Source organism: Peromyscus maniculatus, chromosome 10, assembly GCF_049852395.1.
Source record: "Peromyscus maniculatus bairdii isolate BWxNUB_F1_BW_parent chromosome 10, HU_Pman_BW_mat_3.1, whole genome shotgun sequence".
Taxonomy (NCBI): domain Eukaryota; kingdom Metazoa; phylum Chordata; class Mammalia; order Rodentia; family Cricetidae; genus Peromyscus; species Peromyscus maniculatus.
The window spans coordinates 15,267,287-15,294,936 of NC_134861.1; the positions used below are offsets into that span (position 1 = coordinate 15,267,287).

At 40.8% G+C, this 27,650-nt stretch overlaps 1 protein-coding gene across 8 annotated transcripts in view; it reads right to left on the reverse strand.

Moving 5' to 3' along the window:
- The window catches only part of Cobl (cordon-bleu WH2 repeat protein), a 242,784-nt gene that overhangs the window by 96,408 nt on the left and 118,726 nt on the right, over nt 1–27,650 (reverse strand). For all 8 annotated transcript variants that reach the window (XM_076546020.1, XM_042285598.2, XM_042285600.2 and 5 more), the window contains one exon: nt 11,975–12,148. In XM_076546020.1, coding sequence (XP_076402135.1) covers nt 11,975–12,148 — 174 coding nt within the window. The remainder of the gene's footprint in view (nt 1–11,974; nt 12,149–27,650) is intronic.

The following is a 27,650-nucleotide window of genomic DNA, read 5'->3' on the forward strand; positions in this document are numbered from 1 at the left end:
ATACACCTTTAATTTCTACATTCCATTCTGATCAAGCATGCTATAGTAGGTCTGTGATGATTTCCACAACTCTAGTATTGTTTAGAAGGCCTCCAAATGACTCCCATGATAAGATCTTTACATAAAGTATTCATCTATATAGAGATTTACATTTTTAACCTAGTATTTCAATACTTTCTTTTCTTATTTTATAATTTGATTTAATTTTACATATCAGTCACGGATTCCCCTGTCCTCCCTCCTCCCGCCACCCCCGCCCTCCCCCCAGCCCACCCCACATTCCCATCTCCTCCACTCTTACATGTTTTATTAATAAACACATGAGCTCTTCAAAAGCTCTTCGTCATGTGGACAGGTTATTTTACTTCATAGAAACAGAAGTCAGAAATGTTGATTATTAAGTTCTTTTGAATGACTTGCCCAAAGCTGTAAAAATACATGGATGAGAAGAGTACCTCTAAACTATTAAATTTAATTTCAACATGTCACTGTGTAAGTACATGCATGTATGTATGTGATGGGTATGTATGGTGTGTGTGTGTGTGTGTGTGTGTGTGTGTGTGTGTGTGTGTGTGTGAATTTATGTGCATGAAGATGGGTTTGCATAAAGCTCAGAGGACAACCTTAAGTGTTGATCCTCACCTTCTGCCTTAAGACAAGGTCTCTTTGTGGGTTTTCTATTGTACAAACCAGGATAGCTTGTCCTCTAGGTTCTGGGAATTCTCCTGTCTCCACCTCCCATATCCCCGAAAGAGTGCTAAGATTACAGATGCTCAGACTATGTGCCCAGCTGTGGGTGCTACAAGTTTAAACTTAGATCTTGCTGTTTGCATAGCATGAAATTTTATGTACTGAGCCATCTTTCCAGCCCATGCTGTGACTTCTTAATCCATTGTAGGTACCTCAGCAAAGATGCACTATATGCTTTCAGGTTTCCTGTTGAGCTAGGGTTTTTGGCAGAACACACACACACACACACACACACACACACACACACACACACACACACACACAGTGCATGTATGTGTGTGTACAAATGCATGTATGTGGAAATGAATACATTAACTATGGGAGTTCAAAAACAGAAAGAAAACAATAGCTTTTTAAAACCCACATTTATCAAAGAAGTAATCGAAATTATGCTGACAAATAGAACAATATACACAGAGAACAAGAAAGAAATACACTGGAATGTGTATTTCCCATAATTAAGTAAAGCATTTTGTTTAAGATTATACCTTTTCAAGGAAATGTTGAAATCATTATTTTTATTGTAAAAATCACATGGGATTTACCATCCTAACAATTTTTACATGAGCGGCAGTGATGTACAATTAGTCCTCTAATCTCTTTTCTCCTTGCAGGACTCATCCATTCTTCTCTCTCCCCACACACGACAGACACCACTTTACTTTTTGTATCTATACACTTGACCACACTGGGCATCTGCTATAAATGGCATCACACAGTATTTGTCTTTTAGTGGCTAGCTTATTTCAATTAGCATAATGTCTTCAAGGTTCATCCTTGTTGATCGGAGTATCAGAATTATTTCTATTTTTAAAATTAATAATTCATGATACAGGTACACTTCATTTTCCTTACTCATTCATCCACTGATGGGTCATTGGGGTCACTCCCCCTTATTGATTACAATGAATAGAATGAGTGTTGAACTATCTCCTTAGGCCCATGGTTTTAAATCTTTTGGGGATATACCAGAAGGAGATTTATGACAGGAGTCAGTTTGTGATGTTTTGAGTAACTGACACACTTTTCACCATAGAGGCTGTGCCTTTTCCATTTTCACCAAAAGAACACACAAGGTCCAGTCTATCTACATTCTCGGCATTTTGTTTTTTCCTTTTCTGTTTTTTTTTTTTTTAATGGTAGTCATCCCAGTAAGTGTGAGTTCATACCATGGTTTTTGATTTGCATTTCCCTGGTGATTAGTGATATTGAACATCTATTCATATGCACATTGTCTCTTTGCAGATTTTCTTTTGAAAATGCCTATTCAACTGTATTGTGAATGTTTTATTGTTATTCTGTTTGTTGTTGCTAAATTCTAATTTATCATATATTCTAGATGCTAAATCCCCTATTAGAAATACTCTTTTCAAATATCTTAAGTTCCCTAGGCTGCTTCTTCAATTTTTTTTAGGTCTGTCATTTGATATAAAAAGTAAACATGTCACAGACACTAAAATTTCATAAGATTTGTTGAAGAATAAACCAAAAGTCTCAAAACATGAAAGTTATTTAACTACTCCAAACCCAAAGCAGAGACACCCAAGTCCAGAATGGAAGTTTAATACAAGATAATCCTGGTAACTCAGCACTTGGGTTCAGCTTCCAAAACAGATCATGCCTCCAAGAAAGGATGTAGGGTACTTCTCACTTCTCAATTCAAGTTTCAAGAATACAGATTTGTATTCTTAAACTCACTTTTCCTAAGGTTGATTATCAAGGTAGCTGGAAAGAATCATGAAAATACTTAGATATAAAAAGTTACGGGAATGGAGAGATGGCTCAGTGATATGTTGGGCACTGCACGTCTGTCTGTAACTCCAGCTCCGGCTTCAGGGGACCCGATGACCTCTTTTGGACATACAGGAATTGCACTAACGCATACAACTCCTCCCCCACACATATATACACAATTAAAAATAAAAATCAACACTAAAGAGGGAAGATGTGAAGTTAGGAGAAGTGTCATGGAACCACAGTTTCACCTATTTCTCTGTTGAGATGGCTGACAGGCAAAACCAATGACGAAGATGAAACAATGTGCCCAGAACACAAAGTCCAGCTTCCCTTTCCCACTGCCCATGAAACTGTTTCCGACTGGGAAATGGACATGGCACTCCTCACTTTGATTCTAGCTGAAAGCCTCTCTAAAATGCCACACTTTAAGGATAGCTAAAAATAGGTGAGAAATCTAATCTCTTTCAAAGCCACATTTGGTGCTTTCACAGCAAGGGTCAAAGAGGAAAGAATCTATAAACAAAAGGTAGATGTCCAGTAGCTAAAATAGCTACCATTTCCTTCCACAATGCACGCTCAGTATGGCCGCCCTGCTGTTTCCACTGAGGAACTTCCTCTGTGGCCTATTTTCCCAGGCTCTGCAGTGGAAGGGAGACGCCCAGGTTCTTCAGGATGTTTATGTTGGAAAAGAGCCTGTCTCCCACCATGCCACTGAACACAATGCTGTCTGCCCTCACTTTCTCCATGTCCAGAGAAGAAGGAAGCCTCCCAAACACCAGAGACATCTCCGCACTTACACTGACCCAACACTTTTTAAAAAGCTGTTCCATGCTGCCATAAATGTTGTGTTTTATTTCCACATTTTAGATGCAAATGGAGCTTCTACTAGGGTATCCATACAAAACAGAATCATAACAAATCCAAATAATTAGTTTCACACTAGTTTAGTTCATTCACTAAAAAGACAGATAAACTTAACTGGAACAAAGCTTTGAGCCTTTCCTGGAACTTGCTTTGGAGACCAGGCTGGCCTCGAACTCACAGAGATCCACCTGCCTCTGCCTCCCGAATGCTAGGATTAAAGGCGTGCGCCACCACCGCCCGGCAGAACATTTAAAGATTAATAACACACTTCTTTGTAGAATGTGGACTCAAAGACAGTTTGGCTAGGTCCAATGGATTCTACTTATTTTATTCTTTATTTCTGCCAAGGTTTGTGAAGTGTCTGATACCATATGAGTACATAAACAGAGTTGGAAATTGTGTGGAGTCAATAAATAAAACCAGCAGTTCAGAAAATACACAGATAATCACATGCTTTGGTCTATTACCTGCCCAGTGTCAGAGCTGGCAAAGGGTGCAGATCAGGCTCACCCCACCATGTTCCTCACTCGGCCAACTGACAGCTACATATCTCTGTGAGGCAATCAGCATTAATCCCAATGGTGACATGTAAGAAAGACATCAGTTAGCCTATAATGTGTCACTGACTGGCATGGCCGCTGCCCTGTGACCTCATTTCTTCTTTCTAAGCTTATTGCCCTTCTTGATAAAATGAAGACAGTAACTGTACATTATTTATAAGAAAGAACAACTATTAGGCTATATGAGATGGTGAGCACAAAGGTCTTTGGACAAAAGATGAATTGTTATTAAACCACTATAATTATGTTTATGAGACCTGGGGCCAGTTAGATGAAGGGGACTTTACTGCCCAATAGTCACAGGAAAGTACTGCCATTGAACATCCATGTATCTGTGATTTGTCTGCCACAACAACCAGCTTGGCCTTTTGGGCTTTACTTTTCTTTGTATTTCTTATGTGATATACTGGAGATATTAGTGAATCAAGATACAAATTGCTTTGTCTCCTAAACCTGTATGTTGAGGGCTAAGAGAAAAGTGAAATCAAGGAAGGGAACATAGAGTGACAAGAGAAGACGGCTGTCTTGGTTTCTTTTCCTGCTGCTGTGATAAAACTTCACCCACCAGCAACAGCACAAAGGAAAAGGTTTACTTCAGCCCCCAGTTCAAGGGTATAACGTGTGAGCTTAGAACAGCTGGCCCCATCCTAGCCACAATCAGGAGCAGATAGTGATGAACATAAGGGTCTGCTCTCTTGTCCTCCATTTATATAGTCCAGAATGACAGCTATGACATGGTGCCACGCCAAGTGGGAGTGTCTTTACACCTCAATTAATGCAATTTAGATGTTCCTCCACAGGCTAAAACAGAAGTCCACCTCTCCGGCTAGTCTAGATTCTATGAAGTAGATAGCACTAACCATCTCCCAGTAGCCATGCTAGTCCTGTTGGCCAAACTTACAGGGACTCCATTGTACCAGAGATCCTAAAGTCCACCTCAGCCCAGGTGACCTCTCTGAAGAGCAGACACAATGCCATGCCATCAGAGGCGACCTTGGGAGCCTTGCTTGCAGAGCATTTCCGCTAACCCTGCCCACGCTTCTGAGTTCTATCTCAAAAAATCTAACTTTTCCTCACCCCGTTCCTATTCCTTCTTTGAACATTAGACAAAATATATTACAATGCCACTCTCCCTTGTACACTCTCTACCTATATTTCTGTATGTCTTAATTTCTACAACCTCCTTTTAAAGAAGCCACGTCCACATTCTTGGGTTTATCTTATATTTCCTCCACAGTGTCTCTCTTTTTTATGACTCCCAGGGTCAAGATTGTATTAAAATACTGTGACAAAAAACCAAATTATGCCTCATAAAGAAAAGAGAATCAGCCTTTAGCGCTGAAGATGTAGAGTTCTTGCTTAGTGTGCATAAATACTTGAATTTGCATGTGGTGGGAGACATGCCAGTAACAATAAAACTCGAGGTGAAGACAGAAGGGTCAAGAGTTCAAGGCTACCCTTGACCAGCCCAACATATACTGAGTGAACTGGAGGCCAGCCTAAGCTATGAGACCCTTTCTTAAACAAGTGAACAAACAACAAGAAGAAACAGACTTTAATAGTAAGATAGATACTTCATTTCTCAAAAAAGTATTCCTTCTGAGGTGCCCTCAGCAGTTTTTTATTTTCTGTAATATTCTAATCACTAAATCCAAGAAGTAGAAATGTTATCAGTGAAGTTTCTAAAAATCTAGGATCATTCTGTATCTTCATGATATGAGATATTATGCTTCCATGTGCATGCTTCATTGAAGCATGAGAACAATGAATGGCAATTCCTGGTCTTGGGGCAGAGCCTTGCTTTCCACCAGTATTTATTGAACAAATAAACAACACCATCACAGAAAACCTTACTTTGGATGATGTTAGTACCAGTTCATAGCACAGACCTTCACCATTTTGTTTCTGTAGTCCACATTGCTATTTTGAATCCCTATGGCAATGAGCCCAAGATTACATCAAAAATCCCTGTCACATTGGAAGTTTGGGATGCTGAACATTAGAATACAACATTTCAAATAGTATAATATAACAGGACGTTTCAGTAGCTTTAAAATACTTTCTTTTTTATCATAAGAGATGAAATATATAGTTTGATAGGCATAAAAGTAGGTACATAATAACTGTATACTTATATAAGGAAGGAATAGTTGTTCATAATGTATTTGTGGATAATGATAACTGAAATTAGACAACAGCATTATCTGGTAAACTTCTCCTAGTTGTTTCTAATCTATTGGTAGAGATGAAAGCAAAATGAACTTCCCTGTGATATGCACAGCTCTGGGGGATACGAGGTGTCAGCAAGCCTTGGGTAGAGGGTGGTGTTGCAGTCTTTACTGGGCAATGAAGTCACCTGGAGAAGAATGTCTTCTTAATAGTTTTCTACCCAGCTTGATGACCAGGACTTGGGAGGAAGGGTGAATCTTCATAATTCTCTGAAGTTATGGAATAGTGGGTAGTGGGTCTGTCCTTTGTGGTTATGAACCAAACTTGAAAATAATAATAAGAGCCACGCCTATGTTGAAGATTCACAAGATTGATTAGCTTATGAGAATTTCCAGCCAGTGGAAAACTAGAATGTTGCAGATGGAGAGCTGACATCATCTTGGGCTACATTAGTACCTTCAGTAGCCATGCATCACCTAACCCATCCAACCTAGCATCCTTTTGACAATGAGATAAACTTTTGGAATATATTCACCTGGTTCCTCATCAGCATCTTAAAGTTACAGCAAACACTTTCCACTTCACTGTCCCCACTTACCCGATGTCATCTCCACCAATGTATCTGCAGAATGCATTGGTGTATGACTTCCTTTTGTTTCATTACTCTTAAAAGTTCGTGTGACCAATTTCATTTGGGGCAACTAGAAACCACGTCCCCAAGCCACCATCACTCATATTTGGCTCAGAACAAACTGATTTCTTTCTTCCTTGTCAGAAAGGGCTGTGTTTTCCATTAACAAAGCTGAGAAGGGAAAATATCACTAAGAGGGGAAAAGACGCCAGAGTTGTTTAGCACGTGACTCTGTCCCAGGGTGACACTTTTATCATATACCTGATACTTGGTAGCTATAAAGAATTTGAATTTTAAGGAAATGTGGTCTAACTCTGGCTTGGCCCTACAGCTCTCTCATGACACCTTCCATCCTCCGACCTCACCCTCACACCTCCTCTGTACACTTTGCACACGTAGGAACACAGGCACACAGGGGATCTTGCCGCAGGTCCCCTGTTCTGACTATTCCAACATGTTCCTGTCAACACTGCTGACTGTTTTCATTTTACAGCGGAGGGCACTGGGGACCAAAGAGAGAGCTGGGGATAGATTTCAGTCAAGCATGCATCTGACTGAGCATTTGTTCATAATCTGTCATTGCTTTGCACAAAACAAGTGCAAACCAAGTGGGAAAGCCATGGCTAGATGAAAAGAAAACAGTTCTCCCTGGGGCAGGTTGCTGAAGACAGTACATAAGCTATGGCTCAAAGACAGGTACAGCAAGCTGAGATCCCATCGGACTCAGAGCTGAGGTTTAGGGAAAAGCCATCACAGCATCAGGCAAGCGGGAGATGCAACATGGACTTCCTAACCAGGAGACAAGAGAAGGAAAATGGGTATTTCCTTTCTGTTTGATGAACATTCCTCAGGTCCCAGTGTGCACTTCTTTTGAATGTTGAAATACAACTTTAGGTCTCAACTTCTTTCATGGTAGTTTTACAGGTGTCTTTTGGTATCAATTTTGTATCCACAATGATACAAAATTCTGTTCATATCCCTTATTCAGAATGGCAATGCATTTGCATACGCTATATATATATGTATATATACACACACACACATCTTTCTACATACTGCAAATTACATCTAGATTACCTAATAAAATATAAATGTATGGAAACCATATTTTTAGGGGACTATGTTAAAAAAGACTGTATACATTCAGCACAGACACAAAATTTTTTCAATTATGTTGGTTCAAGGTTGGTTATATCTACAGATATGGAATCGATGGCTATGTGGAGCCAATTGTAAATAATTATTATTTTGTATTATTATATTTGTTTGTGTTGAGATAAATTTTCTGCTGTAGACTTTCTCCATATATAACACTGACTAGTCAGAATTCTGAGTGGAGACAGCCTTCTATGTAGTGGTAGTTTGCAAAGTGCAAAACAGATATGGTGAGATGAAAATACTCAGGTTCCTCCCAGACTCAATGGATGGGATTTCTGGGAACAAGGCTTAGAACATGAGTTTACAATCCTACTCTGTGTCTGTTCAAGTTAGAGAAATACTGGCCCAGCACCGAGTGCATGACCTACATAACATGTTATCTCTACCTGAAAGTTCCCCATAATATAGTCAATGGTCAAGATGCTGTTGCCCAAGCAATGGGCTCTGAAGAGAGGCACCATCCTCCTCCTGAAGAGATCACGCCTTTGTTCCCACTCATGTTCTCAAATGCTCTACACAGAGATTTGTATAAAGGTGGTATTGCTTGTTTTCCAGCTACAGCTTCTCCAGGGACATCTCTTGGGAATTACCTTCAAACATAAATACTGATGACCAAATCATGAGTATTTAACTGGGTAAAAGATACATAATATTTTTTTTTTAAATTTCAGAACATGGCGAAATTATTCTACCTTTAAGTCACTAATAGGTAAAATTTTAATTTTGTAACCTAGTCGATAAGAAAAAGAGACATGTAAAGATGAAAACCTAAGTATTTTCCTAAGCTGGCCAAGTCCTGAAACTAAACATTTTCTCCTGATTCTGGATTTTGATTTTAGTAGCAGCTACATATAAATAAGGTTTTCAAACAAACAACTTATCTTTAGATGAAAGGAAATTCATTAAAAGGAATTGATGTTCTTCCCAACAACCAGGACAACATAGTTTTTTGGGTTCCTTTCTCAGAAATTGGTAAATAACAAAATATATTTCTCTTTAAAAAGAAGCATGTTCATTGGAAAGGCTTAAATGCAATCTGTATTTCACCCACACAATTAAAAAGGAAGATGGTTTCCAGCAACCAATTTCTCAACTCATTCTGTGCCAAATAAAACAGATTTCAGCAGAAGCTTTTATTGCTGCAGAGGGAACTCTGTTCATTCTGCAGGGGAGAATGTACTGTTTATTTTCCATTTAAAGTTCCCAATTCTCTAGTTACTATATGTTTTTCTGCTCCAGCAGAATATCCAGTATGAGTAACTAAATTAAATTCAGAAAAACAAAACATAACATCCTTGTATAGAAGAAAATGTTCAAATGTTGATGTACCATCTATGTTCTATCACATTAAGGTTTCTTATTGAAGTAAAGTGTTTACATAACCCTGCTCCTGGAATACATATTTTTTTATCATTAAAGAAATATCTATCTGAACCAAAAGGAAAAAGATATCTCGGGAGTAACTGGAAATGGCTAATGTTATCAATATATCTGGGTATTTTGAAAAAGTACAGAATCTAAACTGATTAAAGAGATGAACTATGCTCACAGGAAAGAGCTTCACATAGTGGCTACATCATTCCATCAAGTATGGAACAAACTGATGTACCTCTGTGACTAAATTTCCTTTAATCAGAACATGGCTGCAGCATCACAGAAATCTCAAAAGAAATGAGTATTTGAGACAAAAAATATCAGAACATCTTCTAAAATGTGTTGTGTTGTAGATTTTGAGATAACATTTCTGGCGAAGTGAGTATGGGCCTATAGGGGTCAGCTGTGATCTCTGACAGGCAAGGTTAAGAAGGCCTGTGGAAAAATAGACGCCTATAGGGCAAGTCTACAGACAGACAGACAGACAGACAGAATGATAAAGATGCTGTGATGGCTAGTCTGCATTGTCAACTTGATCTGATTTGGAAACCTACCTCTGGCTATGTCTATGATGTCATTTCCAGAAAGGTTTAATGGAGAGAAGAGCCATGCTGAGTGTAGATAGTATCATCTGATGAACTGAGGTATGGACTGAATAAGAAGGAAAGAGAGCTGAGTATTCGCTCATCCTTCTCTGCTTCTTGATGAAATGTAAACAGATGTCCAATCTCCTGCTGCTGTGATTTTCTTGCCGTGATGGACTGTATCCTCAAACTGCAAACCAAAACAAACCCTTCCCACCTTAGGGTGATATTTTCTCATAGCAATAAAAACTATAACTAACACAGGTCAAGGAAGATGTCAGGACCCCATCATAGTGATATGCAGCTGTAATGAAGACCCAAGGCAAAGCCTCAAATTTTGGTGGAATGGACATTGTTTTTAGCACACATAAGTATATTTTCAGAAAAAGCCATGTTATAACTAATGTAAAAATGATTCAAACCTACAGACTGTCAGTGTTCTTGAGAGTCATGATGCAGGGACAGAGCAAGGGATGCCAAGGCATCAGGAAAAAAGAGGGTGTGAAGTCCATCAGAGAGCAGAAGATGCACAGCATGACTCATGTGATATCAGTGTTCGGGGTATGCTTTCTTCTCCTGGGAGAAGGGATCCAGAGGCAGCTGAAACAAAGCGGCCAGTGAAGAAAAAGCCATCCTCATTCTCAAATTGCACCTTAGCACATGGATGATGATACACAGCTTGGAAGAGCCAAAAGCATGAGCCCCTCTCAGGTACCCAAGAGGTGATCTCCACACTTTCACCCAGTTGAGGATGTGTTTAGAAAAGTAAATTTTCATGTTTTTTTTCAGTATTTCCTTTAGAGCTTGGAAAAGAGGAGTAGTAGCTAATCCCTCCCCCAATACCTACAGAGGACACAAATTTCAGAGATGCCTGAAACCCTAGTACCAAACTACACACACACACACACACACACACACACACACACACACACACACACACACAGAGAGAGAGTATAAGTCTCTCTCTCTTTCTCTTTCTCTCTCTCTCTCTCTCTCTCTCTCTCTCTCTCTCTCTCTCTCTCTCTCTCTCTCTCTCTGTGTATACACATACACTTTGAATAATGCTCCACTTAATGAAAGCTTTCTTTGGCAAATACCAACCGCTTCCATGTTTAAATTACTATTCTTCATGTTTGAGTCACAATTAAGTCAAATAAGAATTATGTGACTATAGCACTCTAATACCATGACAGTCAGTCATAACTGAGATAGCCACTTAGTAACTGACAGATAGTCCATACACTATAGATACATTGGTCAAAGGGACGGCTCATTTCCTAGCAGGATGGAGTATGACTGAGATTTCCATCATGCTACTCAGAGGAGTGTGGGAGTTAAATATATAAACTGTCTCTAGAACTTCCTACTTAATATTTTTGGAGTGGAGTTAGCTGTGAGTAACAGAAATGTCAGAAAACGATATTATAGTTTATAAGGTCACATGGTTCCCTACTCCTGGGAAAAGAGGGCTTAACATTTCAAGTAATGCTTCCAGGTATCAGCAGGTAGCTGAAGGAAAGAGAACCAGTAGAAACCATGGGCTAGGTAACTCACTGCTGAGGGTGTGATCTTCAGCGCAACATCTAATGACACAATGCCTTAGAAGGCTTTGCACTGCTCTTAAGACAGAAAGTGGGCTTCTTAAATACCGGGCCTATGAAATGAACCCTGTATCATATTAAAAGCAACTTAATATGGTGAAGTTTGTTTTGCTGTGAGTCTGAATAATTTGAGGCATCTTGGTTACACACTTTGTCTCTTTCACCAGCTTCGGCTCTCTTGAAGTACCTTTATTTGTGCAATTTGTCTCTTTCACAAGCTCCGGTTTTCTTGAAGTACCTTTATTTGTGCAATTTCTCATATGCAATCGCTCTGACACTCCCCAAAACTTCAGTGCTAAAATAAAACACATGTGAATCTACAAGCATTGGGTCCTTAAGAACCAAAGCCCCCAAAATAGTTTCTGACCTTAGTAACTGAAACAGAGTGATGTCGCACCTTGACTTCTAAATAAAGCTCAGATGTTCACCCTGAACACAGCTTGCTAAAACCACAAGAGTAAAGAATTCAGCATTTCCAAGGATCTGCAGTGGAGTTAACTGGGTCACTGAAAAGATGCTTTGGTCGTGAGAGGAGCATTCCCCTACCTTTTCCGATGTTTTGTCTTGACCCAGGAGTCCTGGACTTGGAGGAGGAGGGGCCCGGCGCTTCTTCATTTCTGACTTCATAGACACTCCAGAGATGTTGCCCAGTGAGAGGGAGGGTCCCAGTGTTAGGGACCGAGAGTGCATGGACGGTGAGTTGGGTGTTGTCAAGCAGCCCTGTAGGAGAAAAGACAGACAACACCTCATCAATAAGGTGACTTCTCTCTGTATGGATGTCCAAACTTGAAACTACCCACTCAAGTTTCTATTGGCATCTATTTATACTGGCAGACATGAAGGACTGGAGCAAAACACCTATTACCATTCTCCTAGGAAACTTTACAGCATTCCAGACCTATGTAGTAGGATCTACTTTCTTTTATTTTACTGATTTTTATGAGGATTTTATGCATGCATGCAGTATTTACATCATTTGTCCCTTCTCTTTCCTCCCTTTAATTCCTTCCATATTCTCCCACATTCCTCAAATTCATGACCTTTTTTCTTTAATTATTATTTCTTTAATTGTTACACACACATATACATATATATGCACATAAATTTATAAACAACTGTTGAGTTCATTTAGTGTTGTTCATATGTATATGTGTTTAGGACTGACTGCTTGGGACTGGATCTCCTATCAGAAGATCAGCGTGGGAGCAGACAGATTCTCACTCTCTCAAAAGTCAGTAATTGTCCATAGCTTTTTATCTAGGGGTAGGACCTTGTGAGATTTCTCCCATTCACATTGGCACATCAGTTGGTATTGTCATTGTCAGGTATTGTTTGGGCCAGCATACTGTGAAGATTTCATGGGTACAGCTCAATCATGAAGCATTCAGCAGCTCTAAACTGTTCAGGGCACTTAAGAGCTAGAACCACTTGGCATTTCCATCTAAACTGTGGGCGTAAATCATCAATCTTAAAGCTTCAATGTGTCACAGGAATGAGTTCTTAGAGACTGCAAAGAAGGGGCTCCTGAAGCAATGCACTGCAATGGGGGAAGAATAGCAGTAGTTTACCACTGACAAGGATTTCACCTATTTCCAGTTTCTTCTAACCTGCAAAAGTTAGATGAAAATGTGATGGTGTATTGTAAGCACTATGCTTTGAAGACTCTCAGACCAATAGTGCAGAACTTGGCAACAGTTGCTAGTGAGCAAACATATAATTGCCACTCAACACACTTCTTGTTGGTCTCTAGAAACAATTTCCTTCCTTGAGAAATGAGCTAAATAACATACGCATTTTCTTTCAATCAACTGTTGCCCAAGTTTCTTAACAGAAAAAGAAGGTGTATGTTCATGAAGAAAAAAAAAACACTTAGGGAACTAAAACTCTAACATCACATTAAAAACAAAAGGCAGCCAAACCTTAAGCTATACTGTCACTCACATTGATCTTTATCTACAGCACAAGCCATCCTGGATGTGTTCCACATAAAGTCAGTACAGAGAAAGACAAAGTCTCAGACTTGGGAGATACTAAGTTTGATTTCTGGCTTTGCCCCCCACCAGCCACATAACCTTGGGCAAGTTTTAATTTGTCTTTGCAACAATTTATGTCTTTCAAAACTGAAGTGAATAGCTCCTACATAACAGAACCATCATTGTGAACTACATGAGTTACTACATGTAAAAGAGCATGAAAGAGTTCTTGGCACATAGTGAACACTCAAAATGTTTAAGTGATTACGATTATGTAATGCCCTGTCTATCTTTCTCTCCTATTTATATGAGGGCTCTGTGAAGACAGTGATTGTCTCTTGTTTTAGTCACTGCTATGTCCTCCGCACTCATAGTTGCTAGAGCCTGGAAGGCTCATGAGCTTATATCTGTTGGAATGAATGGATGGTCTTTAGCTTCTACAAAACTCCACTTTCACATTTGAACTTGTGGGTAAGGTTTCATGTGACCAACTCATTTATATATATTACATATATAGAGATGTTGATATATATTTCATTGTGGCACATGTCTATAATCATAGATACTTGGAAGGGAGAGGCTGGTGGATCATGAGATTAAGATCAGTCTGAGCTATATGGCAAGACCTTATCACATAATTGTTTTAATTAAAGAAACATATAAAAGAGTAAGCAACAACCTAGTATTACTTTGGTTAGTCATAAATTTTATTATTCAATCTCCTGAAAAAGAATTTTAGTCTCAGATTTCTTTGACCTTAATTACAAAAGCTGTGGTAATTTTAATGGGAATGGTCACCATAGGCTCACATGTTTGAATGCTTGGTTCCTAGTTGGTAGAACTGTTTGGGAAGGATTGGGAATTGTGGTCTTCTTGGCGTAGGCATAGCCTTGTTGAAGGAGGTGTGTCATTAGGAGGGCTTGAGGTTTCAAAAGACCATGCCATTCCAGTTACCTTTTTTTCTGTCTTGTGGTTGTCTCAGCATGTAAGCCCTCTGCTACTGCTCTAGCACCATGTCTGCTTGCCTGCGTTCATATGCCCTGCCATGATGGTCATGAGCTAACCCTCTGAAACTGGAAGCGAACCTCTAATAAACTCTCTCCTCTATAAGTTGCTTCCAAGTTGTTCATGGAAAACCTCAAGAACACAGGACCTAAGGGTTCTGGTGACTAAATGAAGTATACGAAACAAACCACTAAAGGAACTTTGCTCACTCAGTGATTGGAGTTGTGGAGATGTTTCACTGGTGGCCAGTTGACTTAAATTATCTCCCAATTTTGGAGGAGCATAAACCTTGACTTTCCTTACCAGTCTGCATGTGGCCAGAAACATAGACACCAAGATCATCCAAGCAATTTACTTATACATAAAGTCAGGTGATTACACACACACACACACACACACACACACACACACACACACACACACCTTCACATACACATTTAACACACAATATTAGCACAAGCTTACACACTCCTGTTAGGGAGGTTTGTTTCCCTCAATGGAGAACAAGACTAACTATCTGGCATCCCAGTAACACTAATACCATTCTCAGTACAATGCATTTCACAATTCTAGCATCTCATTGCTTCTCTTCACTCTATCCTGTCTAGTTATGGTCCTTCACTTCCTCTCTCCTTAGTATTCACCACTAAGTATGCTTGCCTGACTGACCACATAACATGCTTGTGAAATTACCTCTGCTCTGTAAACGTCTTCACATAAAGTTCTGTGTCGCCTATTCCCATTAAGACACTTGACAAGGAACTTACTGATTTCAAGTTTTAATTTTATAACTCTTCCATCCCCAGAAGCACTGACATATTGAATGGTCAACAACTAGGGCAAGGACAGCTACCACATTTAAAATGAGGAAAATTCTATTGGCTTCAACACTATTGTAAGCATTAAATGAGGTAACTAAGGGAAAGCACCTGGCATCATTCTGTCATATTAGAGGTATCAAATGAAGCGGCCAGAAAGATGGTTCCCTTGTGGTGGGCCCAAGTTTAGAACCCAGAACTCATGTAAGATTGCCCACAACCATCTGTAACTCTAGCTACAAGGGAGCCAATCCCCTCCTCAGCACATTAACAACTCCCTGGGGAGTGTATAAATATAAGTAATTCTGCAGGAGAAAGTAAAACTATCCCATGGCCTTGTAGTCTGGAGGTGAGAAAAGGGACCAAACCTATGGCTCCACTGTTACAAAGGGTCTAGTTAATTCTTTGTAATGATGAAAACCAACAAGGGCCACTTAAAGCCAAAGAGAGATGCTGAGCTCCACGACTCAAAGGGTAATGGGTCTCCTTCTAGCTTACTGGCCTTTGGGGAGGATGCACTGTTTCTTCCCACACAAAATTATAGGATCTTAGAGCTGGGATGTCACCTTTTCAGACACGAACTTATGTGGAAACTCTCTGCAGATGCTCAGTCTTGAAGAGACAGAGCCCTTGATCAAGATGAGAGTCACCAGTCTCCCATCCTCAACTAGCACTAGCCATTCTGATATGACCAAGACATATCCTCAGAGCAAAATAGAATGATACTAGTAAGAAAAGCTGAGCCAACTAAAATTCTCAGTGCATTCATGCATAAACTGCCACAAGATCTGGATTCACCTCATCTGCTGAACATGCCCCAAATTTTCCAATCTTAATTCAGCGATGTATGCCAATTTCCCTTGGCTCTGAATCACAGAAAACCAAGATCTATGTAAATTTTGTATGTTAGCTCCAGTCTGTGGCCCACTGGTATACTATATGCTTAAGCCTGGGATACACATGGATACACATCTCTTCCCAGATACTACAGAAAGATAAAACAAGCTTCACCCACTGTGCCCAGGCTGCCGCCTTAAGAGTTTCCACAGGACACTGGCTTTTGTAGGAAAGTAGAGTAGGCTGGCAAAGAGATGTTCTGATGTTTAAAGAAGAGATTTAATGCCTGCTCCTCTGCCTCTCATAATCTCCCTGCCCCGTCTTTCACAATGTTCCCTGCGTCTTAGGTGTAGGGCTTATAGATTTTTTTCCCATTGGGATGGGGCTCTATAACTCTGTATTTTGATTCATTGTGGTTTTTCTGTAATTGTTTCTGTTGCAAGGCTTCCCTGATGAGAGGTGAGGAATTCACTTATCTGGGGGTACAAGAGCAAATATTTAGAATGCAGTTAGGGACTGTGCCGGTTTAGTAAAGTGGTAGTTGTAGGGTCTACTCCAAGATTCCTGACCTCTCTATCCCTGTGTAGTTAGCTGGGTTTCTGGTAACATACAGCTTATCCCTCTTGTTGAGAGGATCTTAAATCCAATTAGAGAGCTGTTGGTTACCAACAGGGTATGTGTGACATGAATGCACCCTCATAAGTGTCACCTAGGAATGTCAGAAGCTACAACCATAAAGTCTCACCAAAATTATCTAAAAGTGAGGTGAACAAAGACAACAACAATAGAAATATTAACACAGATAGATGACAGCTCAAAAGGCCTCAATCCTACACAAAGAACTATAGGCAACTAAGGAATGCTGGGAGTGGAAGAAATAGTCTTCTTCAGGAAAGAACACACAAATTGGCTATTCACTGCCAAATGGTCAGCCCTGAAAACATACATACAAGTAACAATATGCAGACTGAGCAGGTTATACCTATGTATTTGGGAATATATATATATATATATTATATATATATAATATATGTGTGTGTGTATGTATGTATGTATACATATACTTATGTGTATATAACAGCAATTCATGAAGAAAGAAACCATAAATTTGAAAGAGAGTAAGGCAGGGTATGTTGAGGGCTTAGAGGGAGAAAAGGGAAGGGGGAAATGATTTAATTATGTTAAAATCTCAAAAAAATAAAAGACGTAGTTTAAAGAAGGTGTATTTAAACCTTGCTAATAAGTCAGTGTGTCGTCCTCATGATATAGTATATTTCATAAAGCAATTAAGAAGAATCTAAGGCATTTAAGGTCAACTATAGCTTACCTACAATAATGTCCAGCATATTCTATTAGTTCTCTAGGTATACATTACCAGGCTTTAATATAAAATGAAAAACATTTTCATTTAATACTTTAGGAAGTATTAGAGGGGCAAAGTCCAAGCTTCCTTGATTAGGACATGAGCATGGTCATTTTTTTCAAAAGCAGAAGCCTTGCTGCAACAAGATGAAGGATTCACAGCAAGACATGCTGGGGATGCAGCATGGCCATTCTCCTGCCTGGGCAGGCTGGGGATGCAGCATGGCCATCCTCCTGCCTGTGCACCAAGGCCAGCACCCGCAGGGACCCTAGTCCATTCTTGAACTCAGATACGTTGGCAGATTATTTCTTCCATGATCTGATCGGGCTTTATGCCATCCATGCCTAGCTCACATATCACATGGTCTTAGGGAAAAATATACTCTGACTCATACTTTAATGTTTAATTTACACACTCTGCAAGTTTGCATTAAAGGTTTAGACAGTGTTTGAAAAAACTGCTACGATCTGAAATGGCAAGGCTGCTCTTGCAATGTCAGTGTTCCAGGAAGGGCTGGCTAGGCACAGGGCAAAAGGGTAGACATGGCAAGTCCTCTAAGGTAGTTGTTCACTTCTGGTTCAGGAAAGAATTTCAGAAGCAGGGGCCCTGTCAGCTGTAAGCCAAACAAACAAACAAACAAACAACCCACCCTCTCTGCCACAGTAGAAAGGTGTTTACAGCTTTCTACTATATTCTTTCTATGTGTTATTTTGAGGAAAGGATTTCTCAAAATAGACAGGCGGGAACCAACAGGTTGTGCCAGAGCTGCTCTGACTTCCACCTTTCGGATGACCAGGTATTTGGTACCAATCAAAGGTGGTCAGTGGCGACGTTCACCTTGCACCCTTCCCTCTGGCCTCACGAAAAGCTCCAGCATTTATCCTTGCAGAGGTCACTGATTCTGTATAGAAACCAGCTCTCTCCAACATCTTTTTTAGCACAAGTGCCAAACCAAAAGGAAGAGGAGAAGGAATAAACCGTTATTTCATATTTTCAAGGCTCCCCAGGTATTTCTTAGTGCTGTCAAATCGCTGCTTTAAGCTTTCTCATTAGACTCTGGCTTCCTGGGGTGCTGTGTTCTGTTGCTAAGGAGAAGCTGGCGAAGGCCAAAAATATTCTGAAATTGAAAGCAGCTTTGTACACAGGCTAATGGATAGCACTAATCAGCTTGGAGACAGCATCTTCTCTCCGCCTTAGAATACGGTTGCAGGGAAGACGTGGTGGCCTTGGAGGGACAAAGGATGAAAATGGGATGAGGGGCATTTCTGTTTCTCTGACCCAACATGGAAATGCTCTGGCTGACCCACCAGAATTCTGCAGCTCAGACCTTCAGCTGTGGCTAGACTATAGGATTTCTCAGAATAAACAGGCAGGAACCAACAGTATACAAGCTACAGCCCTCATTCATTGGGAATTATTTTTATATATGTTGAAACCCTTAGGGAGATACTGTACTTTGGTGCTCATAATATTAAATTTACATGCTCATAGAGCTGACTGTGGATTCTAGTTTTGTCCTTTCCTATGGGTCCTGGAATATAAGGGTCTTACCAAATGTGGACCATCTTTAGTTAGACACCCGAGGATAAGTAGTCATATAAAAATTGGTCTTTCTTTTGAGGTCATATTACTGTGCTTCTTGATATATTGCTGTTGAATTTGCTTGCTGGCTGGCAATTAAGTATTATTGTGAACAGGATGCTCAGAATATACTTTTTACATAAGCTAGAATGACATAAAATTCAGAAGGAATTATCTATACTCTGAGACTAAAACATATGTAAACATTATCTCATCCTACTTATCTGAATAATAATAACTCATTACTGAGATGCTGCCCAGAACTACATGTTGCTGGTTTTTTTTTTTTTAATAAAAAAAAAAAGATGTCGAATGTGACTTGGTTGTTGCTGTTTTAACAGCATGCTCAACTAATTAAAACCATATAGGAATTTCTTTCTTCCCACAAAGAAAATTAGCAAAGTAGCTGCTCAACTCAGACTGTTCCTCCCTGTCTTCCACTTTCTTGTCATCAGGAAAGGGAGGTCAGGGGCAGCAGAGGCAGACAAGCAAAGGAGGCCTCAGCAACTTTCATTCGCAGGAGAGTAATGGCGGTTCCGCCAGCTGTGTGCCCAACTCCCCTCCCTTTATTTTATTCCAACGTCTGTGCTAAGCTGAATGCCATTATCTCCCAGGCTCTTTTGTAGCTTTATACAGCCGTGTTCGTAAACTCTCTCCAATAAAATGGACATGTACTTCCAGGCTTGTCTTCCCTAGAGTGACACCCAACCATAGTCACCAACCATAGTCACCAACGAGAGCCACCCTGGATCTGTGTTGCGCTAAAAGGCCGATGCCTCCATGTCTAATTACTGCAACTTTTCAGGCACTGTGTGAGAGAGTGTCTGATCAAAACCTCTGCATTTTGGAATCTTGTTATAGCAGCATATCCTTCCCTATTATGGTGGCCACTGTGAGAGGCTGTTTGAATGACATGGATGTTAATCTATAAAAGAAAGCCTGAAGAAGGACTATGGCAGAGTTTTAAGCGACTTCCCTAAGCAGAAATTTGTTGAGGCTGTTCACTGGATCTGAGAACGTACCAGCAACTGTGAGCTACACGAGATAGACCTCATGGGTAACTAGTAGGTGAGGCCTGGAGGCAGAGGGGCTTGAGAGCCACAGAACTAAAGTAACACATTACAGCGTTCAGTGCAAAAGGTGATATGCTAAAGGAGACGGTAGACCTGGGGGGATGGTACTCACAAAAAAAAATCAATATCCTGGTGATTCAACAAAAACATAAGGCTGAAGCTTTTCCCTCCTCTGCTTCTGCCATATAAAATTTCTACAGGACATGGGATATCCTTTTCCTCCTGAGAGTCAGCATTCTCAACAATGCAGTGAAGCAGGGGTCATCAGTGACATCTGGGGCTGCCTTACTGGTACTTGTGCCTGGTCCTCCTGACCTCAACCCCCATGGGCTGGAGATGGCAGTTCCCGGAGAGGAATGGGCACTCATAGTTTTCCATGAACACCCAGTAATAATTGAGTGTACTGCTCTATCCTTTTAAGGAGGCAGCCTCATTCCAGAGCTCTGCATGAAAACCTGCTTTGCAACGGTGACAGAAGTTTTAGCACTAATGCATTCTTGTGTGTGTGTGTGTGTGTGTGCGCGCGCGCGCGCGCGCGCATCATAGCTTTGCTGAAATGCTGCGATCTACTTTAGTGTAGGACATAAATACTAACAAATTACACCAGAAGTCAATTCTCATTGGCTGTACTTCGAACATGACATTTTTACATTTAAGTAATGGCTCTACTCCACTTTCCAGCTGCATTGTTTAATGCAATCTGGATTAATAATTGTAAGATTGATAAGAAAAAATAAATGGTGCTTGTCTTTTACAGTTAAAATCTTTTATGTGCTACCAAAATCACTCCAATGTTTCAAAAAGAAACAGGCTGTAATTGATTGTTGAAGTCAGAAGATAACCCCCAAATCAAATAGCAGAGGTAGATTTTGACATGGTCAAACCTGTGTAGATGACTGAAAGAGGAAACCACAATCACTGTTTGGCAGGGCCATTAGAGATACAGTACATAGAAGATAAAGTGTTAATAGTAGTGACAATGACTGTACACATAATTTATGGGAGTTCACGGCTTTTTATCTGCATAGTCCAAATTCCCTTCCTTACCCCAAATTAAAAAATAAATACTCAGAGGAAGATATCTACAGAGTAGTACATACTAAATAGAGTTCATACTTGATTTAATGGAACATAAGCAGACCACCACCTTCCTAGTAATATTTAAGTCAGCTATTTGACTTGTTTAGGTTTTACTTGAGGCATCTAATCTGGGTCCAATTATAAAGATTTCTATGGCAGACAGCCTACATCACTCAGGAAATTTCCAGCATTCTTATTTATTCATCTCCACAAGACCAAGAGGATTCATATCACATTAAATAAAGCGAGAGTAAGAATGGAAGAAAACTCACAACTTGCATATATATGCATGTACACACACACACACACAAACACACAAACGCATACACACAATGCTTCTAGCCCATCTAAGACAGAAATTCATTATGCTAAAAGAAAACAAATATCAAAGGCAATAGAGTTAACTTAGGAATTATGATTAAATATATAGTTTTACTTCAAAATACTTATATAAAAAGCTGGGATACATATATTAGCAATAAATAACTATTATTTTCAATCGAGGAAGCCAAACAATTTCTTTCTTACACTTTTAGTTTTCATCCTTTCAGAAAAAAAATCTCGCCAAAGTATTCATGAAGTAGTTATTGTCCAAATTTGCCAAATTATCTCAGTGTGAAGTTCAATGCCATCCCTGATGAAATGTCCTTTCCTGAAAGCTCATCCAAGTTTCACCCTAAAAGGAGACACCCAGCTCCAAGGAGGCCATGGTAGGAAGCACCACACAGAAGTGTCCAGGTTTATGGGAGGCTACCCTTCAAAGGAGTTATGCTTTCTAATTACGGGTGCATGGCTTCATCCACAGCTGAAAGGAAGCACTCTTAGCCAAGCTACCAGGGAGTCATTCTGACTGTGACATGAAAAGAATTACTTCATCTTTCTCACCACAGTGGAGGTCATGCATGGAATAGTGATAGGTCATATGTTCAGCTTATCTCTGGATGCATGTTTCCAATAGTATCCATTAAAAACCACCCTTTATATACATATGTACATCCCAGGTGCATGCTCACACATAGGCACACACATGTACACCACGGCCTAAGTTAAACATTTAAGGGTGAGTTGAGCTTCCTAGTCATAAAATAGTATGACTGAAGAACTGCAAGTTTTACTTAGCCTTTCTTCTCGGTCTCCTTTAAACTCTTCTACACTTGAGCTGGAAGTCCAAATGCCCCCTTAAGTTGGAGCTCCCCTCAGGATTCTCAGGGAATTCCGGAGGAGAATTGATCTTATGTGTCCAGGCCTTCTTCCTCTCTCATTGGGAGCAACCTACCCCAATGAGGAAGTGGACCCCTAGCATGTAGATGAGCTTCCATCTGAGAACCATGACCTCAGGCCCATAGCATCAGTACAGGTTCAGTCTGCGCCAGTGAGAGTCCTGTCTGTGTGCTTAGTTACTGCAGGGGAGGCTGGCCGCTCTTCCTCTTCTCCTCCTCACTGCATCTTTATTATTTCTTTCAGGTGTTTTTATGCCCTCTCCCCCATTCCCTCCCTCCCTTCCTCCCCTCTCGCCCCATCAATATTAATTGGTCTTATTCCATGAATCAAGACCCAGCATTAGATAATAAGCCATCATTTCAAAAGGGCTGATTACTTTACATCACTGTGATTATACTTAATGTTCTACATGCTGGAAAAGTGCTGATGGAAAATGTAAAAGCTCTAACTGAGAAAAATATGATGTAGCAGAGATGTTACTTTGATTCAGCTATATTGCAAGAAGCATTTGTACATCATAGTATACAGAAAAAGCTATATAATTTTCATTTATCAGTTAAACGAAGAAAAGGAGTCCTCATCTGTTAAACTATAAAAAACATACCGTGTACTGTTTATGGACACTTGTCAAAAGAGTCCTTACCCTGGGTGGGGGGATGTTGCTTCAGAGGGCTCATTACCTCAGGGAGGGAGAACATGAGATGTGCTAGGCTTAGAGGGGCAACACTATTTGCACTTCCTGTATTTCTCAGAGATTTACAATACAATACAATACAATACAATACAATACAATACAATACAAATGTAGCTAAACACGAAGCCTTATGAGCTGTGCATGATGGATGAGTGGTTTTGTTTGTCCTCGGTAGTTCAGTACAAATTGGGGCTAAGAGCATTTCTAAAATGCAGAAGGACCCTCAGAGGTGGTTTGTTTTCAGAGTGGAGTCCTGAGTGAAGGAGTAGGATGCTGAGGACCTCTAAGTCTCCCGTTGAGTCCAAAACCGTGATAAGAGACAAGGTCAACATGGAACTCAAGCTGAAAGTCACAGCAAAGGCCAGCCAATAGGGAAGGAAATGTAAAGTAAATGGAACAGCAGGGAATGCTTGTCACAGATACCCGGTCCAAGGTCCTAAACACTAGAGATGAACTCATCCCAGGACTGCAAAAAAGTGGGGGCTAGATGCTCCCAGGGAACCCATAGCTGCACTGCTGGACACACTTTGCCTGCTAAGACCAGGGAGAAAGTAGACAAGAGAGCTGGCAAAAGAGCCAACATCAGACAGCTTCAGGAAGAAATAACTCACTGTAGAAAGAACACATGAGATCATAAGAATGTGCAAAGCGCAGCTGGCCTTCTGCCTACCACTCGACATTCTCAGGGTACAAACTGAAAATAAATCCAGAACAAGGTAGCAAGAGGTCTGAGATATCATAGGTGTTGGGCAATGAGTAGAAAAAAGACTCTACAATAGTTTGAAAGGACATATCCAGGGGAAAGCCATAGTATAGAAAGCCTGTTTCCATACAGATCTAGATCCAGGCAAAAGCAAATGTGCACAGGAAGTTTGAGGGAGCAACACAGGAAGAGATGAGATTGAAGAAATGAGGAGGCCCCAGGAAGATGCATCCTTCTCAGGCAGCCAGTCCTCCAAGGCTCTAAGCCAAGGAGGCTGCAGACAGCATCTCTCTAGCTTTTGAAGGGCTGTACCAGGACCACAAACTCCAAAATTAGAAGGTGGTTGCATAGACTGTGCTGGGAGTTGGGAGCATCAGCCTTGGCAAGATGATGGCAACAGGGCTGTGCCACAACATGATGTTCTGTATGCTCCCTGCAGGTAGCAGATGACCTGATGGTGGGTCACAGGTACAACAGTGGACAAAGGAAGCAAAGAGCATCCTAGGTTTCTGTTTAGGCAAAGAGAATACAGAACTACCATTTCCTGGATGGAAATGATCATGGGTCCAACACTCTGCAAGTCACCCCTCCCTAGTATCTGAAGCAACTTAAACTGATCGACATGCAGCCATGTGAGAGTCTAGCTTTGTATTCACCTGTTAGAGAATAGGGACAAGGCCAGGAAAGAACTAAAAATGTGAGAAACAGCAGGTCATGCCTTAAGGGAGGAGAGGAAATAAGTGTTTTGAGAGGGACATTTTCTACCCCTGGTATTCCTACAAATATCATGTTTTCAGTAGAAGTTAAAAATCTATACTTCCTAGCCACTATACCATGCAAGTATGGGGTGGAGAGATGGGAGAGAAAGAGAAATGCTGAATGGTTTGAGCATGATGAAGAGAGGTAGAGCCGAAGACTCAAAGGTGGAGAGAAACAGCCTGATGTGAAGCCACCTGAGATCATGGTGAAGTCAAGTCCTGACCCATGTTGCCACTGAGGGCCATGACTGGGTCGATGGCCATGAAGTAGCAGGGGTCTGTGTCAATGTCCAAGGCACACCGAAGGCCATGTGTATGTCCCTGGTCTAGATTGCCACCTGGGGACAATGTTGATATCCAAGGGCTGCACAGAGTTGGCCCCACCCCTCACTGGCTACAGCACTCTGGAGCGTAGGCTCCTGCGTGTTGTCTGGGCAGCACAGTAGAACCGGCCCTGGAGGTGTGGGTATGGGTGGGCTGGCCCTTAGCACTTGAGAACAGGATAAATGGCCCTTTCCCTTGCCACCTGTGGCATTGGATGAGCTACCTAGGTCATGCTGGAGAGCTCTCTCTTGATAGTAAGGATGAAGGAGAACTGGTGGGTGGACCATCCCAACCACCACCCAAGCCAGAACCAGGGCTGAGTTGGGCCACCCCAACATCCACCTCATCTATGAACTTTTAGAGCATGTGAAGGGGTGGTTCTACATATCCAAAGCTGCAGGCTCTCCATGACACAGGACAACAACAGGATATTCAAGAGGAGTCCCAGTGAGGGCCATTATTGATCGTGTAGCAGAAGCCAGCCTTGAATCACACCAATGACTCACTGCAATAAACACTTGCAAGTGAAGATGTCTGGACTAAAGGGTACACTGTGTGACTTACTGTGTCACAGTACAGCTCCATGATGAGAGTTTTTTTCTTTTAATTAAATTTTATTTTGTTTGGGGGAGGATGTTGCAAAGGCAAAATGTGGATACAAAGAGACAGGGAGATGAATAGGATTGGAGTACATGATATGAAATCCAAAATGAATCAATAAAAAGTTTTTTAAAAAATTTGTACTTCCTTTTTTTCCATCTAGAGTTAATGACTGTCAATCAATTTTTCAGGTTCTGTTATATACTACAAGCTAAGCATCTGCAATTGCTGGGTGTGGAGTACCCCTGAAAGCCATGACTTAGTTCTTAGGACCTATAAGGAGGTAGTGGAACCTTCAAAAGGGGACCTAGTACAAAGAGTTTGGATCACTGAAGGAATAGCCTTGATAGGGGTATTTGAATCTCATCCTCTTCTTTCTTGGGTTCCTGGCTACCATGAGATGACCACCCTTCTCTACCACACACTTCCCTTATAATCTGCTACCCTTATCTAAGCCCCAAAGCAAGAGGTTAATCAACTATGACTTGAAACCTCCAAAATGCAAAATGTGAGCTAAGATAAACCTTTTTGAAAATGGGGGGGGGAAGGGAGGGAGAGAGAGAGAGAGAGAGAGAGAGAGAGAGAGAGAGAGAGAGGGAGAGGGAGAGAGAGAGAGAGAGAGAGAGAGAGAGAGAGAGAGAGAGAGAGAAGAGACTGCGACAGAGAGACACAGAGAGAAAGTGTGTGTGTGTGTGTGTGTGTGTGTGTGTGTGTGTGTGTGTGTGTGTGTGTGTGTGTGTGTTTATGGAGATGGCATCCAGGATCATGCACACAATAGGGTAGGCTGAAGCTCTATCATTAAGCTACATCCCAGACTGCCTTAGATACTTTTCTTTTTAGCTTTAACATGCACGTGCACATGTGTGGGTTTGCATGCAGAGGACACACGTCTCTTTGAGACTTGGTCTCTCACTGAACTTGGAGATCACTGAGTCCCCAGGATCCTCCTGGCTCTGCCTCCCAGTGCTGGGATTATAGGCATACATGGCCACACTTTTTCTTTTTCGAAGGTGGGTGCTGGCAAGCCTGAACTCAGTTTTTCATGCTTCTGTGACAGAAACTTTACCCACTAAGCCATCTTCCTAACCTCATCTTAAGATATCTTGCTTCAGTAGCAGATGCTGATGAACACAGCATCTCTAATTGGACAATTAGGAATCTAACAAGCTCTGACATTCCAAAGGTTTTGGGCACTGACATGATGCTTATGTTTCCCATTGTGAAGTCTTTCAGATTTTGAACTTTTGAATTAAGGACTATCAGCTGGAAAACCAAACACAAATACTGCAGATACTTCTTGTGCCAAGTATTTGTTGGATAAGGGGCATTAATTTGAACTCTCATTGCAAATACTTTGGGAGGAAAAGTCACTGAAGCTTTAAATATAAATGTTTCTCTGACAGCTCCCACATTAGCTCTAAGAAGGACATAGCATGACTTTTATTTTTAATATATTTTTTTCTATTTATTTCATGGGGGGACATATGTGGAGGACAGACAGAGAGCAGCTTGCTACAGTCACTTTTCTTCTATCACGTGGGTCCCAGGAATTGAACTCGGGTCATCAAACTTGGCAGCAAGTGCCTTTACATGCTGAGTCATCTCATCAGCCTAATCTGAACATTTCAATTACTATTTTTCACAAGTACACAGAGAAAAAATATTTGATAACTCCTCTTAACTGTGTATTGAGGTCTACATACCTCCAATGTACAGGAATTTCACAATTGAGTCAAGGGAAAAGAAACTCAAAACCGGGCGACTTCACAATGAACTGGTACTTGTTTCTGGCAGGAGCATGCCCTTGCAGGAATCAATATAGCGACACAGTCCTGTGAAAGCCATAAAATTCCCAGTTGCACTGATTCACTATTTCTTCTGCCAGCTTCATTAAAACAACAACAGCAACAACCAAACTTCCAAATGCAAACAGTTTTGGAGACCATGGTGGCCTGCATGAGTGAAACAGTAACAAGTGACAGATACGGTGAGCTTTATCAGGAAATGACCGAGAGCCCTCACTCTGCTGCCACTCACTCAGCATCATTCAGTTTTCCTAAAGACGCTGAGTGGTGGTGATGTTAAATCCACCCAACACAGGGAAAGACAGGGCTCTATAAGGTCAGAGGATTCTAAGTGCTTACATCAGAATCCAGATTCGAACAGACACAACCCAGAGTCAGTCTCCCTTT